Source organism: Martes martes (assembly GCF_963455335.1).
Source record: "Martes martes genome assembly, chromosome: 5".
NCBI classification, from domain to species: Eukaryota; Metazoa; Chordata; class Mammalia; order Carnivora; family Mustelidae; genus Martes; species Martes martes.
In genome coordinates, this window is record NC_137892.1 from 90,452,671 (window position 1) to 90,472,235 (window position 19,565).

General features: G+C 41.1%; 1 protein-coding gene across 1 annotated transcript in view; it reads right to left on the reverse strand.

Moving 5' to 3' along the window:
* KDM3B (lysine demethylase 3B) overlaps positions 1 to 19,565 on the reverse strand; it is a 67,949-nt gene that overhangs the window by 5,665 nt on the left and 42,719 nt on the right. The window contains exons 12-20 of the mRNA XM_080803643.1: positions 11,306 to 11,413; positions 9,380 to 9,507; positions 8,049 to 8,325; positions 7,075 to 7,331; positions 4,067 to 4,333; positions 3,102 to 3,273; positions 2,593 to 2,683; positions 2,332 to 2,462; positions 222 to 341 (exon numbers count right to left, since the gene is read on the reverse strand). Coding sequence (XP_080659769.1) covers positions 222 to 341; positions 2,332 to 2,462; positions 2,593 to 2,683; positions 3,102 to 3,273; positions 4,067 to 4,333; positions 7,075 to 7,331; positions 8,049 to 8,325; positions 9,380 to 9,507; positions 11,306 to 11,413 — 1,551 coding nt within the window. The remainder of the gene's footprint in view (positions 1 to 221; positions 342 to 2,331; positions 2,463 to 2,592; positions 2,684 to 3,101; positions 3,274 to 4,066; positions 4,334 to 7,074; positions 7,332 to 8,048; positions 8,326 to 9,379; positions 9,508 to 11,305; positions 11,414 to 19,565) is intronic.

Below are 19,565 nucleotides of genomic sequence, written 5' to 3' on the forward strand. Positions count from 1 at the left end.
GAGCATTCTCATAAAGAAGATGACTGGTTAAAGATACACAAGTACCACTCCTCTCTCCTAGAACCTCCTTTCATCTAGCAACATCCACTGGATGCCTACTATGCATCAAGTCTTGAAGAGAGTTAAGAAGAAACTACTGGCTCTAAGTGAGGAGGAAGACTCTGATTCTACTCCTGAGGCCCAGCCTCACCATCCTGAAGTATGGCTTCTAGAAATCATACCTTCATCATGGGCACCCTCCCCGATGGGGATCCCAACATACACCATCACATTAACTGCATCAGACACATCTAAATGAAGGTTTGTTGTGCCAACTCTTCTATCTTCCGCAGTTATCAAGCCTGAGAGAAAAGGAGGATATGAAGGGTGAAAGGGCAATATTGTGAAAAATCCACAGAGACCCTACAAGTTCAAACATACTCAAAGATGTTTTTAAATGGGTAACAGTGGGAGAGTGAAGTCTATCTGTTTATTAAGAAATCATTCTTTTCATCTCTTTTTTAGTGTTTTAAGATTGATTTCTAGCTCGGCTGACACTATCATTAGATTTGGGCACTGAACTGATTCACCCCCCTCACAACAATCTCTCCTTAAAAAGCAAAACTGATATGGGCATTACTGATATTCAGTAGAAGCTTGGCTTTCACAGTGATTTATGGCCCTACTCTGACTCCACAAAGAGCAGGCTGGGTAGCATGGTACTCAGATCTCTTCACTGTTTTTTTTTTTAATCAAGTCTCTTAAAAACTAAGAATCATGTCTTCTTGCACAGAATATTTGATAGGAAACTTTCCAATTATTGGAGATAGACAAGTTATAGGTGTGACATAAATCAGTATGACAAAATCATATTGACAAATCAATATGACAATATGACAGAAGATGCGGCAAAGACATCCAAAACCATCCTGGGGTGCCTGGTTGCCTCAGCTGTTAAGAGCATGTGACTCCTGATCTCAGGGTTTTAAGGTTAGCCCCATGATGGGTGTAAAGATTACCTCAAAGTAAAAAAATCTTTAAAATAAACAAACAGTAAGTAAAATCTTAAAGAAAAGAAAAGGAAAGAAAAAGGGGCGCCTGGGTGGCTCAGTCAGTTAAGTGTCTGCCTTCAGCTCAGGTCATGATTCCATGATCATGTGGGATGAAGCCCCACACTGGACTCCCTACTCAGCAGGGAGCTGGCCTCTCCCTCTCCTCCCTACTTGTGCTCTCGCTGACTCACTCTCACTCAAATAAATAAATCTTAAAAATAAATAAAAATTAAAATTAAAAAAAGAAAGAAAAGGAAAGGAAAGGAAAGAAAAGAGAGGAGAACCTGGGTGGCTCAGTTGGTCAAGCATCTGCCTTTAGCTCAGGTCACAATCTCAGGATCCTGGGATTGAGCCCCAAGTCAGGCTCCCAGCTCAGTGGGGAATCTGCTTCTTCCTCTCCCTCTGCCTTCTCCCCTCCCCCGCCCCCCAATCATGCTCTATCTCTGTCTCTCTCAAACAAATAAACTCATAAAACAAACAAAAAAGCAACAAATAGGGGCACCTGGGTGGCACAGTCAGCTAAATGTCCAACTCTTGGATTCAGCTCAGGTCATAATCTCAGGGTTGTGAGATCCAGCCTGGGTCAGGTTCCATGCTCGGAACGGAGTCTGCTTGAGATTCTTTACCCCTCCCTCCCCTTCCCCTCTGCACCTTGCCCTGCTCATGTTCTCTCTAAAATCAATCAATCTATCTTCTTAAAAATTAATTAATTAATTAAAAAAGAAAGGGAAAAAAAAAGTGCGCGTGCGTACACACACACACACACACACACACACACACACACACACACACACACACACACACACACACACACACACACACACACACACACACACACACACACACACACACACACACACACACACACACACACACACACACACACACACACACACACACACACACACACACACACACACACACACACACACACACACACACACACACACACACGGTTGCCTGGATGGCTTAGTTGGTTAAGCCACAGACTCCTGATTTCGGCTCAGGTCATGATCTCAGGGGCATGAAATCAAGCCCTGCGACAGACTCAATGCTGGGCGTGGAACCTGCTTAAGATTCTCTCTCTTTCCCTTTCCCTTTCCCTGTGCCCCTCCCCCTCTAAAACAAAACAAAACAATACAAACAAAACCCCAAACCATCCTGGACGCTGTTAACTTTTCTATCATCTGTCACTTTGCCCTCCATTAGCTCTACAAATGACCCTGCCTAAATATCCCCCTCTATAGGTGAAATGGGGAATGGCAGTGTCCAAAAGGGCAATATGGCTTCTTCCTCATACCGTAGGCATTGTACATCTTGGGGCCCAGATCTGGCCTTACAAAGTAGCTGGGTAGCCTAGAAGCCAGATTGAGCCTGCCATCTCGTTTGGTATACTCTGGCAAGGGAAGGTTCTCCATTAGATCTTCAAACCTACAAAAGATCAGGAAAGATGACTTAACTTGTTACAGGGGAAAAAAGCACAAAGTCCCCTTTTCTATAATTACTTTGAGATGCTCCAGCAAGGCCAGTGTCTCAAGATGACCCACTGTGGTTCACTAACCTTGTTGGCATCATGTCCCGAAAATCTTCCCCAGGAGGCCAGTCCTTGAGTTTAAGCACCATTGGCTGCCCATCTTCTGATCTTAATCGCTCTGGAAGATAGAAAGCACTCCCATAATCTGCTAGTTTGGTTGCTACCTGATTTTTTCAGTGACCAAAAGTTTTAACTTCTTATTTGCAGACTTGTAACCTGTCATAATGGACTACGTGGGCTTTGTTTTCCTCACCTACAGCTTTAGTACATGCTATATTTTTTTTCCATCTCACAGGGATTCCACCCCATTCCTCAGAGAAGTGCTCCACACAACCCAAGGGAGCATGGGCTTATGCCCAGGTGTGCTCTGGGAGCCATGTGATTGCCATGAGAGCTGCCTGGTTGGCACCAGGACAGAATGTGTGTTCCACCCCCCCACCCCACCCCCACTGCCACATGCCAAGAAGATTTATTTTGAGTCCAAGGGTAGTGCTGGGTGTATAGATGCTCAGTCAGCCATTACCAAAGCTACTTACTGCATATGATCTCGAAGCCATCCCAGAAATCCCGAACTTTCACATCAGAAATTATAGCACAGTTCCTGCAGTTCACCAAGTCCACATCCTGGTCCCCAAATTCCTGGCTAAAGGCTTCTGGCTTCCAGAGTTCAGACTTGAGCTTTTTATGTACCCCTGAGACCAGCACTGGCTGTGGAAACAAAAATATCCCAATCAGAACCATTTAGGAATACCTTTAGCTCAGGGCTAAGGGACAGAATAGGAGGTTTCTTGGGACAACGTAGTCTTCTTCACCATGATTTACTGTTCTTTCCCAGTTTCAGAATCTAAAGATTTGAACATGGCAGTTGCAGGAAATGGAGACTACTTCTACTCTATCATTATTCTCACCCTGGGAGGCAGGCCACAGAAATCACTTCTCTTGCTCTGGTATCTACCACTATTCTGGGTTGAGAGAACAAAAAGCTGACAAATCCACCTTTGAGAATACTTCCTCACATCTAGAATGAAAAACTATCCAGATAATTCCATAACCTCCCCTTTTCTCAAGCACCTGCTGAAGTATAAAAATTAGTAAGTGTTATCACACTATCCTTCAAATTTTTGTGGCCTTGAAATATTTACCTAGAAAAGTACCACTCACTTCCACCTTTGCCTTACCCCTATGTCACACTTAAGGATTTTCCTCTAAAGGTGTCATTAATGGCAGTCACCACTTCACAGAAATTTCAACTGCCCTTTTAAGAACACAGAGCTACATACTATATAGAATTATAGAAATATAAGGAAACATGATATATGTTTAGGAATCTTCTGATTTTTTTTAAATCCAAGAAAACCTGAAGTAGCAAGGCTGTCTAAAATGAACTTACTATGTCTTACTCTCCCTGGCAAAAAGGCTCCCAGACATAATTGAAACTGCCCTGGCAGCTGTGGTGGATAAGCAGCCAACCGGCCTGGCTAACTGCTTATTTCTTACTTACCTGGCCTTGCTTCCAACACTCCCGGAAGATCTTCCAATTATTTTTGTTGCTGGGGTCATGAAGACACAGAAGTCTGCCATCACAGAGCCAGGAGTGAGAGGTATGGGGGTCCAGCACATTTAACCCCATCACCATCTCCTTCACTTCCTTTTGGGTATCAGTCAAGTTACAGGCCCGCTTTGCAGCATCTGAGGTTTTCTTATTTTCTACCACCGAGGCAATGATGTGGTCAAGGAAGTTGGGTAGGCTGGCCTTGTTCTTCACTCCCTGCCACACACAATTCCATTGGGTAAGTCTGACTGAGGCGCCATGAGAAGTGCATTCACAAAACTGTCTCCCAGTTGTCTTCACAAGAAGGAGTTCTGATTTACCTCATTAAGTTTCACAAAACTTACTGAAACACCTTTTGTAATTGAAGGGAGGGGTCTGTTAAGTCAAGATCTTAAATCTTCCTGTCCTTCAGATCGTGCTTTACGTTTATAAAAGTACAGGAAGATTCCCTCTGCCTCAGGAGACTGGAGATCTAAGAAATATCTCTGGCATCCAGCCTGGTATTAAGGATTTGCATGGAGACCACAGGGATCACAAAATACTGTAGCTGAGTGGAAAAGATCATTGACTTTGAAGGTTATAAATGTTTTTTCTCGCCAGCATGCCCAAGGGATACAATACTTCAGTTAAGTAATAAAGTGACTTACCAAGGCAGTGCTTTTTTTAACCAGGGAGTATACCCCAATAGAGGGGTAAACCAAAGTATTCAATTGGAAACTTATATTCTAAAAGAAGTCTCCTAATCCCAATTCTCCCTCCACTTCTCACCACAGTGAGAATCTCTCACATGCTTCAGGTGATGGGAAAGCTCAGGTTCAGAAATCAAGGTGACATCTGTAATGTCACAGAACTCAGAGGGCTTTTTTTTTTTTTTTAATTTTATTTATTTATTTGACAGAGAGACAGAGATCACAAGCAGGCAGAGATGCAGGCAGAGAGAGGGGGGAAGCAGGCTCCCTGCAGAGCAGGAAGCCTGATGCGGGGCTCGATCCCAGAACCCCGAGATCATGACCTGAGCTGAAGGCAGAGGCTTAACCCACTGAGCCACCAAGGCGCCCCTCTCAGAGGGCTTTTGTATACCTGATATTCCTATGCCTGAAATATCACTAATCATTATCTGTACAGAGTACATGTAATCATGTAACTTCCTGGGAAAACTAAAAAAGGAAAAGGAGAACTGACAGAGCATGTACAAATAAAATAGAGCCAAAAGTGACTTTTTAAAAATTCATGAATCTAAAAGAGAAACAAATATTCACATCATACAGGGGTCAACAACCCACAATTCATTGAATTTCAGCCATTAATCACAAAAAAGAATGACAAGCATGTTTATGTACTTGCTTGAAATGATCTCAAAGATAATACAGACTGAAAGCAGAAGAGCAAGGTGTAGAACATGTGTGTAAAAAGAGGGGGAAGAAACTATATAATATATATATATATAATATATATTATATATATTATATATATATATATAGTGAAGCCCCTGAAACAATGATGACTGACCTCCAGAAAGGAAAACAGGTGGCTGGGAGACAATGATAGGAAGGAGACTTCTCACTCTATCTTTTAAATTTTCTATCTTGTGAATTCCTTCATTCAGTAAATGCTTACCAAACACCTACTATGTATTAAACTCTGGCACTAGTGATTTAAAAGTAAATAGAACAGTTAAAAATTCTTTAAGGAGAGGTAAGACAGAAAAGAAATTAAACACGGTAGTGAATGCTATGGAAAAAATATCAAATGCAGGGAAAACAGTTATGGAGGATGGGAGTGTGATGGACTTTAAAAAGGGTGATTTAAAGGGGTGCATCTGGGTGGTTCAGTCAGTTAAAAAGGGTGATTTAAGAAGGCTTACAGGATGTGACATTTCAGGAGGGAGGAGACAAAAGTGATGAAGCAAGCCTGTGGTTACATGGGAAAGTTCATTCCAGGTAGAAGGACAAAGGCAAAGGCTCTGAAGAGGGAGCCTGCCTGGTCACGTTCAAAGAATACGAAGGTGGGTATGGTCAGAGCAGCTTGCACAAGGAGAGTGGTAGCTGAAGTCAGAGAAGTGTGGGCAAGACGCACAGACAGGGCTAGAGCCTTACCATCCACAGAAAGAACTCTGCTTATACTAGGAGTATAGCCCCTGAAAGAGTTTAGGCAGAACTGACATAAATCATGGCTAGGAGATAACTTATATTTTAAAAGAACCACTCTAGTTGCTGTGTTGACAACAGACTATACAGAGTGGAAAAGGGAAGAAATAAAGGGGATCTGTAAGGAGTTTACTCCAAATATGCAGGAAAGAGAGGATGCTGGCTCAGACCAGATAGGAAATGGTGGAGCCAATGAGAAATGAGTGGACTCTGAATACATTTTAAAGATCAAACTGAGGGGCACCTGGGTGGCTCCAAATAAATAAATCTTAAAGAAAAAAAAAAGGTCAAACTGAAAGAATGTGCTGGCAGATTAGATATGAAATGTGAGAGATGGGAGTCCTGAATGACTCCAAGATTTTGGCCAAGCAATGGAAGAATGCAAATGCCCATGACCAAGAGAGGAAACTAAGGGAGAAGCAGGCTTACGGGCAGAAGATGAGGCAGGAATGTGGTCTTACATGTGTTACATGGTTACATGGTTTGAGGTGTCTATTAGATATCCAAGAGAAGATAGCATGGATGTACTGCCTAGGTTGAAAAAAAAAATAATGCCCATTGTCAAGAAAATAGTAATTTCTGCTGAGTGAAAATTCCAATGTCTCAATTTTACTGACTTCTTGACAGGGCAAAAAATTTTCATGATTTAAAAGGATCTCAAACATTCCCCAAACTCAATGTAAAGAAAGATCTTGTTAACTGGACAGACAATGTAGAGAATACAAGTCACCCATACATACTCTAACCCAGTTATCAGATCTCTAATGGCTCTTCACTGGAAAAGGCTAGAGTTGTAGAAAAGACACTTACTGCTGAGGATGTAGAGAAGACGGGGGGGAAGGGTATGCCTGTGTCCAAGGGGGTTTGAGGAAGCTTTCCAGGGCCGGAGTGAAGGAGGTCTCGAAGGCTAGAGCCTTCGGTTTTGTTGTTGGAGGCAGTGGGACCCAGTAACAGACTGTTGAAAAGCTTTGGAGTCAACGGAGAGACCTTTGCAGTGGAGTTGAACGAGTCCAGACCAAAGGGTGAATGAGACTCTTTACTGAGCACCGACCTCAGGGACCCTGCTTCTGTAAGGACATAACCGGGAACAGTATTAGGCATGATAAGGAACATCCAACAGGCAACTGACTCCTAAAAATCAGCCAGCTGGGAAGGAGCAGATTTTCCTCACTCCTGCCCCCCAAACTACATACAGTTTAGTATGGACCAAGCCTGACCAGGTATGACTAGCAGGATCATGGCCAAGGAGAAGCTCTCCTACTACTTTCTTCCTTTCCCAGATCTGAATTTCAGACTTCCTCTTGTTCCCATCCATCTTTCATCTCCCTCACTTGCTAAGACAGTGTCTTTACAAGGGGGTCTTCAGAAGACCTGTAGTGGAATCACCTGGAGTGATCACGAGAAATGGAGATTCTTGATAGTTCTTTAAGAGGTTGTCACTTAATAGTTCTGGTGAGGCACAGGAATCTGCATTTTTAACAATTCCCCAGGTGACTCTGTGCCCACTGAAAACCTGGCTGCATAACAGAACCACCTGGAAGCTTACTAAAACTCTATGATTGATTCTGACTAAAGAGGTCTGGGGTAGAGCCCAGGCATGTGCTTTTTTAAATAAGCTCACTTCTAGAAAGAAAATGAAGGAGATTCCCTCATTTTATATGATTAGCAAGAGAAAGCAAGCCGCACGCTTTGTAAATGTGGATGGTAATGTGTAAGTTTGAAGAATCCCTGAATAACTCAAGTGTTCCACCCGTGGGCAGGGCAAAGGCTTGTGTTTATCTCACCTTTTGTTTCCTCTTTAGCCTTCTGAGTTGCTAAATCTGCCAACCAGTGCAGGGCAGAAGAGGGGGGAGCTGTGTCGGGGCAAGGGGGCCTGATGGCTTTTAGCTCACTATTGCTATTTGAAGCTGAACTCTCTGCTTTCAGAGAGTCATCAGATCTGATATCAGTGCTGTCGGCTTTCGGAACATGGTCGGTCTCTGCTGTTACTGCTGTAGTTCCTCCTCCGCCTGAGAAGGTGGTTTCGCTTCCAGAAGAGGCACTAGGGTTTATGCTAGGAAGCTAAAGCACAGAAGGCCAACATGGTTAGAGTGCTGTCCTTGCACAGGGAAAAAACAAAACAAAACAAAACACAGTAAGGGTTGCTGAAACTGAAAAAGCCTGGGAAAACAATGTGAAACTGTCCCATAAACTGCTATTTCATTCATTCATTAATTTACCATACATTTAAGGAGTTCTGCAATGTGTCAGAAACTTGGTTCTGTGGAAAGAACAGCTGAACGTAACAAATATTTTAAAATGTTATTAAAATACATTTATTTAGCATGCCCGAAGCAGCTCAATTTCTGCACTGGCCAACTGGTTTTAGAAAGTAATCTCATTAAGCTCTTCTGAGGATTAAATGAGATAGTATACGCAAAGAGTTTGGTATAGTGTTGGCACACATAAATAATCCATAAATGTTTATTGTTCTATTACTGAATTTTCCAGATGATTAGCCTTAATTCCTGCGGCTCCTCCTGACCATGTGTTGGTTGTGTTCTTGGAAAGCAGGTAGGGGTATGTGTGTGGGTGTGCATGTGTGTTTTAAAAACAGCCTCTCGTTCAAAACAGTTACCATCAAACCGGAATGACCTCCACCTCTGACAGAGGAATGAGCAAACCACTGCCTCTCTGGAGGCCTGGCATTGTTTTCAGGGTAGAATGATCCCAGCTCAGCAGGCCAGTCTTCACATTTCTGTCCTCAGTACCTAACATGACAAGGACAGGGACCATGCACACAGATAGGACTGCCTTCCTAGTAACATTTTCTATACTTCTCACCTATATAAGGACTCTAAAGTGTAAATCTTGACAAGATGCAGAGAATTTCTTTGTGCTATTTATCAACTCAGCCTGAAATGGTTTTAAAAATGACTGAGGAGAAACTCATACCAGGCGGAGGGAATCAAATCCCCTGAGTAACATTTTTGGGGCTCTCTCTAGAAACACTTCTCCATCCCCTAATTCCTCAGGTATCCTACAGTAGCCTAGGACAACACAGGTGAAAACAGGGGCACTTCCCAGTACTAAGAGGTGAAGTTTCTCTCACTTATACCCGCATATACCACTTTACCTGTGACATCCCATTGGTGACAGCAGGTCTCAGCACAGATTTGTTCTGCCGACTAATACAAGGGCAGTTTGCTTTTATTCCCCATTTGCCCCGGGCAGCATGTACCATGTCTCCAATATTGTAAAGAGCTGGAAGACAGACAGCAACAACGAAAGCCACAGAATGTTTTATGTGACAGGTATTGTGCTAAGGATCTCATTACATTACCCTCCTCAACTCCTCACATTTCAGTGAGGTGGTAGCCTTTACCCTCAATTTTTTTGAAAAAGATGTTACTTACGATTTTATTTATTTGACAGAGAGAGAGAGAGTACATAAGCAGGGGGAGCAGAAGGCAGAGGGAAGGGGAGAAGCAACTCCTGGCTGAGCACAGAGCCTGATGTGGGACTAGATCTCAGGACCCAAAGGCAGACGCTTAACTGACCAAGCCACCCAGGCACCCCTAAATTTATTTAAGAAGGCTCCACACCCAGACCTCAAGACCCTGAGATTGAGAGTCGCATGTTCAGGGCGCCTGGGTGGCTCAGTGGGTTGAGCCTCTGCCTTCGGCTCAGGTCATGGTCTCAGGGTCCTGGGATCAACTCCTGAATCGGGCTCTCTGCTCGGCAGGGAGCCTGCTTCCCCCTCTCTCTCAGCCTACCTCTCTGCCTACTTGTGATCTCTGTCAAATAAATAAGTAAAATCTTTAAAAAAAAAAAAAAAAGAGTCGCATATTCTACCAACTGAACACCAGCCAGGCACCCCTAAAGATTGTATTTTTTTTAAGTGATCACTACACCCAATACAGGGCTTGAACTCACAACCCCGAGATCAAGCATTGCACTCCACTGACTGAGCTAGCCAGGTGCCCCCCACTCTCAATTTCTGATGATGAAACTGATACTCAGAATAGTTTACGTCATTTGCTCAAGCACACATAGTTGGTAAATGGAAGTACTAACAGTTTAGCCGAGGTATACTTAGCCCTAAAGTTCTGTGTACTCTTAACTACACTCCCTCTTCTAGTAAACATTAGCAAGCTGACCTGTAGGAGAAACTCTAGGGGTAGATTCCTTAATGTTCGAAAGCATGGTAAACATGGTAAACATTTTGATATTTGTATACTTCAAGTTATACCTAACAAAAAAGAAAATGTAGAGAAAAAAACCAGACCAGTGCAAACTTAACATGAACATTTAACCAATGCTTAGATCAGCAGGGAGCAGCCATCCTACCAGTGCACTGATGGAACCCTTCTGCTTGGAGGCACTGGGTATAAGGATCCAGAGTGCCCCTGCCACAGCAGAGGAGAATATAGATAGTAGACTGGCCATCTTCAATGTCTATGCATTATCAGAAGTATGGAAGCTGGAAACTTTTTGGAGGAATCACTGAAGTAAGCCAGGACTGTGACATAAACAGAATCAGCCATTCCTACTGTTAAACTGCCTTCTTCAGGGATTCAAGAAGTTTGATTAGCTTCAGGTGGATTTTTACAAACCTAAAATCAAAAGTCTTTCTAGAAGCATTTGGGACTTCTTCTATTATGATCCTACCAACCATAGGAATGTAAAATGTTATGCAGAAAAGTAACCAATGTCTCCAACCAGAAAGGTGAGGCAAAGTGTGTGCACTGGCTGCATAAAATCTAACAGCTATCTAACAATTCAAACTGTCAGAAAAATCTGGGGAGCCTAAACAAAATCTGGCCAGGATAAACCACCTCACCACATTTTATGGTATGTGAGTTATACCTAAATTAACTTAAAAACACTTTTTTCCCCTCAAATGTTTTTTATTTTTAGTATTTTTTTGAAGTTTGTTTAAGTAATTTCTATACCCAATATGGGGCTCAAACACACAACCCCGAAATCAAGAACCACCACTCCTCTGACTGAGCTAGCCAGGAGCCCTTCTTTCACCAAATTTTGAAAAGAACTCCCATACCTGTGCCAGGGATGATCTGTGTGGGCATGAGATTCTCTGGTTCATGGGACTGCCCCTTTGCACACTTCAACCAGGAGAAAACCTCTTCATCACCCATCTCTTCTGTCTCTGAAACAGAAATGAAAGGACTTCACTTATTTTACGAGGGTCACAAGATGTATCCTTCTCAGTGAGTCAGAGTTTCAGATCCTACAGCCCAACTTTCTCACGGGCCAGAGAAGATAACATCTTTCAAAGAATCTGCTTCATTGTTTTATTATTTATTGTATATACATACAAAAAATTCAACAATTTAAAGTGTGCACTTCAATGTAATTTTGACAGATGTACACAATTATATAAACACCACCACCTTCATGACATAGAACTTTCCATCTCCCTTCCTCATGTTCCCTCAAGTCCTACGCTTGTGGTCAAAGCCTTTTCTTAATCTCTGGCCACCACTGATCAACTTTCTACTTTTTCTAGAATTTCATATAATTGGAAGCATACAGTATATAGTCATTTGTGTCAGGTTTCTTTCAGATAGCATGATTTGAGATTTATACATACTATTCATGTATCAGTAATTCATTCCTTTTTAATGGCTGAATACTCTTCCATCGTATGGATATACTTTTTTCTTTTGTTTTGTTTTGTTTTGTTTTTAAATATACTCATTCACCAGTTGGTGAACAGTTGGATTGTTTCCAATTTTGGGCTATTATGAATAAAGTTGCTATAAACATCCAAGTACAATCTTTTATGTGGACATGTTTTCATTTCTCTCATAAATCCCTAGAAGTGGGATGCTGGGTCATAGGGAATGTTTATAAGAAATGGCCATACAGCTTTTCCAAAGTGAGGTTATCAGTGTGCATTCCTACCAGCAATTTTAAGAGTTCTAGTTCTTCCACATCCTTGGCAACACTTGGTATTATCAGTCACTAAAATTCTAGCCTTCCAAGTGGATACAGGGACTGTTCATTATGGTTCTAATTTTCTTTTTTTAAAAAAGATTTTATTTATTTGTTTGACAGAGATCACAAGTAAGCAGAAAGGCAGGCAGAGAGAGAGGAGGAAGCAGGCTCCCTGCTGAGCGGAGAGCCCAATGCGGGGCTCAATCCCAGGACTCTGGGACCATGACCTGAGCCGAAAGCAGAGGCTTTAACCCACTGATCTATCTTCTTTGGTAAAGTATCTGTTCCAATCTTTTGCTCACTTCAAAACTGGGTTGTCTGTAATATTATGCAGCTAACAAAAATACGAAATCTTGGCATTTGCAATAACATGGATGGAACTAGAGGGTATAATGCTAAGTGAAATAAGACAATCAGAGAGGAACATCTCTCACTGATTATCACATGATCTCACTGATATGTGGAATTTAATAAACAAGGTGGAGGATCATAGGGGAAGAGAGGGAAAAAAATGAAACAAGACGAAACCAGAGAGGGAGACAAACCATGAGCGACTCTTAATCTCAGGAAACAAATTGAGGGTTGCTGGAGTGGAGGGGGGTTGGAGGGATTGGGTAGCTGGATGATGGACACTGGGGAGGGTATGTGCTGTGGTGAGTGCTGTGAATTGTGTAAGGATGAATCACACACCTGTACCCATGAAACAAATACATTATATGTTAATTTTAAAAAATTCGTTTGTCTTCTTATTGAGTTCTAAGACGTCTTTATGGTGGATTCAAGTCCTTTAACAAATATGGGATCAGTCAATCTCTTCTCCCAATCTGTAGCTTACCTTTTTATTTGAGACTGTTTTTTTGAACAGCAAAAGCTTTCAAATTTGACAATTTTTTTTTGCTTTTTGTGTCCTATCTAAAAAATATTTACCCAACCCAAGGACGCAAAGATCTTCAATTTTTTCTTCTGGAGGTTTTATAGTTTTAGCTTTTATGTTTAGGCCCATGATTTACTTAAGAGTTAACTTTTAATATATGACATGAATAAAAATTAAGTTTATTTTATTCGAGTATGGATACACAATTATTCCAGTACCATTTGTTGAAAGAACCATCTTTTCCCCACTGAATTACTGTGGCACCTTTGTTAACTAATCAGCTGATTATATGTGTGCTTATTTCTGTTTTATTGTATTACCACAATGCCTTGATTCCTGTAGCTTTATCATAACTCTTAAAATGAAGTAGTATAGGGGCGCCTGGGTGGCTCAGTGGGTTGGGCCTCTGCCTTCGGCGTGGGTCATGACCTCAGGGTATTGAGCCCCACATTGGGCTTTCTGCTCCGAGGGGAGCCTGCTTCCTCCTCTCTCTCTGTCTGCCTCTCTGCCTACTTATGATCTCTGTCTGTCAAATAAATAAATAAAATCTTTTAAAAAAAAAGAAGTAGTATAAATCCTCCAACTGCCTTCTTCATTTTCAAAATTGTTTTCATTATTCTAGTCCTTTGATTTCATGTAAATATTAGAACCAGCTTTTCAATTTCTACAAAAAGGTCTACTGGGATTTTGATTTGAATTACATGTAATAGATTAATTTGGAAGAAGTGACATCTTAGTACACCACCTTCTTTCCATGAATATGGCACATCTCTGCATTTATTTTGTCTTTTTTTCATTTTCCCCAGCAATTGTAGTTTTCAGTGTATGCGTTTTTTGCATTTTGACTAAATTTATCCCTACACAATTCATGTTTTTTTGATGCTGCCATAAAGGATACTGATTTAAAAATTCAAATTCTAATTGCTCATTGACAGCATATAGAAATAGAATTGATTTTTGTTGTTTTGTCCTGCAATCTTGCTAAACGCACATTTTAGTTCTTGTAGCTTTTTTATAGATTTCTTAGGCTTTTTTTCTTCTTCTTTGAATTTTTTTTTTTTAAATAATCACTACATCTGGGGTGCTTGGCTGGTTCAGTCCGTAGAACACATGACTCCTGAAGTTGACTCTTGGGTTGTGAGTGCAAGCCCCACAGCAGGTATAGAGATTACCTAAAAATAAAATCTAAAAAAGACTACAAAGTTAAAAAAAAATAAATCTCTACACCCATCATGGGGCATGAACCCATGACCCTGAGATCAAGAGTCACAACCTCTTCCTACTGGGCCAGCCAGGCACTCTACTTGGTATTTACTACATAGATGATCACGTCACCTGGAAATAAAAAAATATTTTACTTCATTCCAGTCTATATGCCTTTTCAGGGGGCGCAGGTGCAGGAAGGGTATGCTTTTATTTCTTGATGTGTAGAAATGTGTAGTAACTCCAGCTTAGTGTTGAGAAGTTGTGAAAAGTAGACACTTTGCTTTGCTCCTGATCTCAGGGAGAAAAGGTCAGTCTTTTGAATTATATACGATGCTCCTACCTGTACCTAGGTTCAGTGCTTTTCAACCTTAATTTATCACTCCCTCAAAGACCTTTATGGACAGGTTTTTTGGTGGTGGTTGTTGTTTTTGTAATACTACTACCCACCCCAAGAAAACGGAATACAAGATATACTACGTATCTGTTTACTTGTCCTGTCTTTTGAACTAGCTGCTTTTATGATTTGATTTTCTCTCTACTTTTGGCTTATTAGCTATATATACCTCTTTGTTACTATTGGCCCTAGGGTTTGTAGTGTCTCTAACTTAACACAGTCTATCTTCAAATATTATACCACTCTTCACCCTGAGACCCCTGTAAAACTGAACTAATTCCATTCCCTTCTTTTGTGCTATTACTACATATTTTAATTTTACATTTATTATCAACCCCTCATACTTTGCTCCTTTTCCTCTAAACAACTATCTTTTAGAAAGAGTAAAAATAAGAAAGCCTTTCATATCTACTTATATATTTTTCACGTAGGAAGTTTTTCATTCCTTTGTGTAAATCTGAATTCCCTTACTGTATCAATAGCTTTCTGACAAGTTGGCTGTCATTCTTATCTTCGTTACTTTGTATATAATTTGTTTTTTTACCCTCCTGTGATTTTCAGATTTTCTCTTTCTCTTACTGCTTTCTAGTAAGGTGGTTTTTGATGTGTTTTGGGTGGTTTTCTTAATGCTGCTCCTGTTTGAGATTAATTGCTGGATTTGTGGTTTTATAGCTTTTTCATCAAATTTGGAAAATTTGTGGCTTTATTTGTTCAGATTTTTTTTGTATCTGTCCTCCCACTGTTGCTCTTTCTGGAACTCCCAACAATTTTGTTTCATAGACTGTCTGATACTTCCTATACTTCAACAAGGCACTCTTCAATTTATAAGTTTAAGTCTTTCTTCTCTCTGTTCTCAGTGTTGGTTTCTATTGTTATGTCCAATTTCAGTTTCTTCTGCAGTGTCTAATTTGCCATTACCCCACCTAGTATAAATTTTTTTAAAGATATTTTTCATACCTAGATGATTCACTTGGGTCTCTTATGTATTCTGTTTCTCTACTCATCATGTTCATGTCTCCCTTTATGTCTTTCAATATATTTATACCATTTATAATAGCAGCTTTAAGGTCCTTTTACAGTAATTCTATCATCACTGTCATTTCTGGATTTGTTTCTATTGATGGTTTCTTTCCCACAGATATTGGTTACATTATCCTGCTTTTTTTGCAAATGTGATTATTCTTTTACTTTAAAATTTTTATTACTGAAGCATAGTTGACATATAGTTGATACTCTGTAGTTTCACGTTTACAACATAATGATTTGATTCTATACGTTACTCCATGCTCCCCAAGACAAATGTAGGTGCTATCTGCCACCATACAATATTATTACAACGTTAATGACTAGATTCCCTGTGCCATAATTTTCATCCCTGTGATGACTTTATCACTGGAACTCTGTACTTCTTAACCCCTCTCACCTATTTTGCTCACTTCCCATTGCTTCCCCTCAGGCAATCACTAGTCTGTTCTCGGCATTTATTTAGGAGTTTATTTGTTCATTTTGGTTTTATTTTTATTTTTTTTAGAGAGAGCAAGCAAGCAAGAGCATGTGACTGGGGGTGGGGGTGGCAAAAGGAGAGGGAAAGAATCTTTTTTTTAAAGATTTTATTCGTCAGAGAGAGAGCAAGAGCGAGCATGAGAATACAAGCAGGGGGAGCCTCAGGCAGACGGAGATGCAGGCTTCCCACCGAGCAAGGAGCTCCATGTGGGGACTCGATCCCAGCACCCTGGGATCATGACCTTAGCCAAAGGCAGACACTTAACCAACTGAGCCACTCAGGTAGCCCCGCCCCCGGCTTTTAAAAAGATTTTATTTATTGGAGAGAATCTTAAGCAGACTCCAAGCCCAGCGTAGGGCCTGACATGGGGCTCGATCTCATGGTCCTTAGATCATGACCTGAGCTGAAATCAAGAGTTGGACACTTAACTGACTGAGCCACCCAGGCACCCCTTTATTGTTTTTTTAATTAAAAAAATTTTTTTTAAGTAGTCTCTATGCCCAATGTGGGGCTTGAACTTGTCCCTGAGATCAAGAATTGCATGGTCTGATTGAGCCAGCCAGCCAGGTATCCCTGTTTTGTTTCTGAGATTTCACACATAAGTGAAAAATACGGTATCTATCTTTGATTTATTTCACTTAGTGCAATACTCTTTAAGTACATCCATGTTGTTCCAAGTGGCAAGATGTCCTTCTTATTTATGGCAGAATAGTATTTCATCATGTGTATGGAGATACGTATGTGTATACCCTCCCCTCCCATTTTCTTTATCCATTCATCAACAGATGGACACTTGGGTTGCTTCCATATCTTGCCTATTGTAAAGAGCAATGCAGTAAACATTGTGGTACATTTTTTTTAAATTAGCATATCCATTTTCTTTGGAGGACCTCCATACTGTTTTCCACAGTGACTACACCGATTTAAATTCCCACTAATATCGCATGAGGGTACCTTCTTCTCCATTCTCGCCAACAGTTGTTATTTCTTGTCTTTTTGATACTTGCCATTCTGACATGTGTGACACAGGATCTCACTGTGGTTTTGGTCTGCATTTACCTGATGGGAATAATGTGGAACATGTCTTCATGTGTCTGCTGGCCATTTGTATGCCTTCTTTGAAAAAATGTCTATACAGGTCCTCTGCCCATTTTTTTTTTTTTTTTTTATTTATTTGACAGAGAGAAATCACAAGTAGGCAGAGTAGCAGACAGAGAGAGGGAGAAGCAGGCTCCCCGCTGAGCAGAGAGCCCGATATGGGGCTTGATCCCAGGACCCTGGGATCATGACCTAGGCCGAAGGCAGAGGCTTTAACCCACTGAGCCACCCAGGTGCCCCCTCCTCTGCCCATTTTTTAACCAGACAGGTTTTTTATTTTTGGTTTGGTTTGGGGGGGGGGCATTGATATAAGTTATCTATATAGTTTGGATATTAACCCTTTATTGGATATATCACTTGCAAATATCTTCTTCCATTCAGGAGGCTGCCTTTTTGCTTTGTTGATGGTTTCCTTTGCTGTGGAAAAGCTTTTTATTTTGGTATAGTCCCAACAGTTTATTTTTCTTTTGCTTCCCTTGCCTGAGAAGACATATTCAGAAAAATGTTGCAAAGGCCAATACCCAAGGGATTACTGCCTATGTTCTCTTACATGTGTTCTATGGTTTTGGGTCTCACATTTAGTTATTTAATCCATTTTGACTTTATTTTTGTGTATGGTGTTAAGACAGTGGTCTGGTTTCATTCCTTTGCAAGTAGTTGTCCACTACCAAAGAGACTCAAACCGGCTCCTTCCTCCCTCCCTCCTTCTTCCTTCCTTCCCCTTCTTTCCTTCTTTCTTTCTCAAGTCAACTCTATCCTCAGTGTGGGGCTCAAATTCATGACCCTGAGATCAAGAGTTGCATGCTCTACTGAGCCAGCCAGCTGCCCCTGATTTTTCATGACTAAATGCAGAGTTTTTTTACTTCAGTGTTTCAGAATGCTGGATTTTGTTGTAATCCTTTCAAGAATGTTTGGTTTTAGTCTGGTGCATAGTTAAGTAGCCTGCAGATCATTTGGATCCTTCCTAGGCTTGCTTTACACTGTGTTATCTCCAGAGCCCCCTTTATTCTGGAACTACACTTTAGTCCCACTGTCAAACTATGACCCTTCTGGACTCTACCCAGAGTAGTCTTTGAAAGCCCAGTGTCTTTCTGGTAGCAATATAAATGGTAAGTTATGGAAATTATTACGTCAATTGGTTTCTGAAGGTTCCTTTTTGGGCCTCGTATATGCGCAGATCACTATACACCCAAAAACTGAGGTGACAGCTCTGCAGCCTCTGCTGTTCTCTCTGTGCAGCTCTAAAGTCTTTAGCACACTGCCTTACTCTTCTCAGACTCTAATCTCTGTTTCAGCTCAGTGAGACTGCCAGACGGTTTTAGTTGCTCTTCCCTCTACTACAGCCTGGAAACTGCCTACAGGCGGTAAACTGGAGAAATTGTAGGATTTGCCTTGGTTCTTCCCTTCTCTTACAGATCACAGACTCATGTTGCCTGCTGTCCAATGTCTAAAACCGTGGATTCATACATTTAGTCTGGTTTTCTTGTTTATGGCAGGAGGGCAATTCCTGTGGAAGTTAATCTTTCATGGGCAGAAGTAGAAGATCTAATAGCTACGTAACACACAGTAAGTAGTGGATGTTAGGCCCTGTACTAACCACTTAAATATCTCATTTAATCCTCACAACAATGCCAAGAGAGAAGTACTCATGTCACCTTTGTTTTATAGATAAGGAAATTGAGACTCTAGTGATTAAGAAACTAGCCCAAGATACCACAGTTGGTGTAGTAAGCTGTGAAAGGAGGTTTCAAATCCCAGTAGCATAAGCTCTAAACCACTGTGTTCCAATGGTTGTACAATATCTCAGAAGAGGGAAGAATGAGGAGGTCAAGGGGCAAGAAGGTTTTCAGATAAGCAGTAAGATAAAGCAAGGACAAAAGGAAGCAAAACATCTGAATAGTCATTTTTCCAAAGATAAACAGAGAGCCAATAAACACATGAAAAGAAGCTCAACACCAACAATCATCAGGGAAATGCAAACCACAATCACACAATGTGATAGGGTCTCTTTCCTTTAACCAAAAAGGCAGACAACAGGGGCACCTGAGTGGCGCAGTAGGTAAAGCCTCTGCCTTTGGCTCAGGTCATGATCTCAGCGTCCTGGGATCCAGCCCCGCATCAGGCTCTCTCCTTGGCAGGGAGCCTGCTTCCCCCTCTCTCTGCCTGCCTCTTTGCCTACTTGTGATCTCTTTTCAGAGATCAAATAAATAAATAAATAAAATCTTGAAAAAAAAAGAAAAGGCAGACAATATTAAGTGTTCAAAAGAGGGGAAAAACTGGAACCC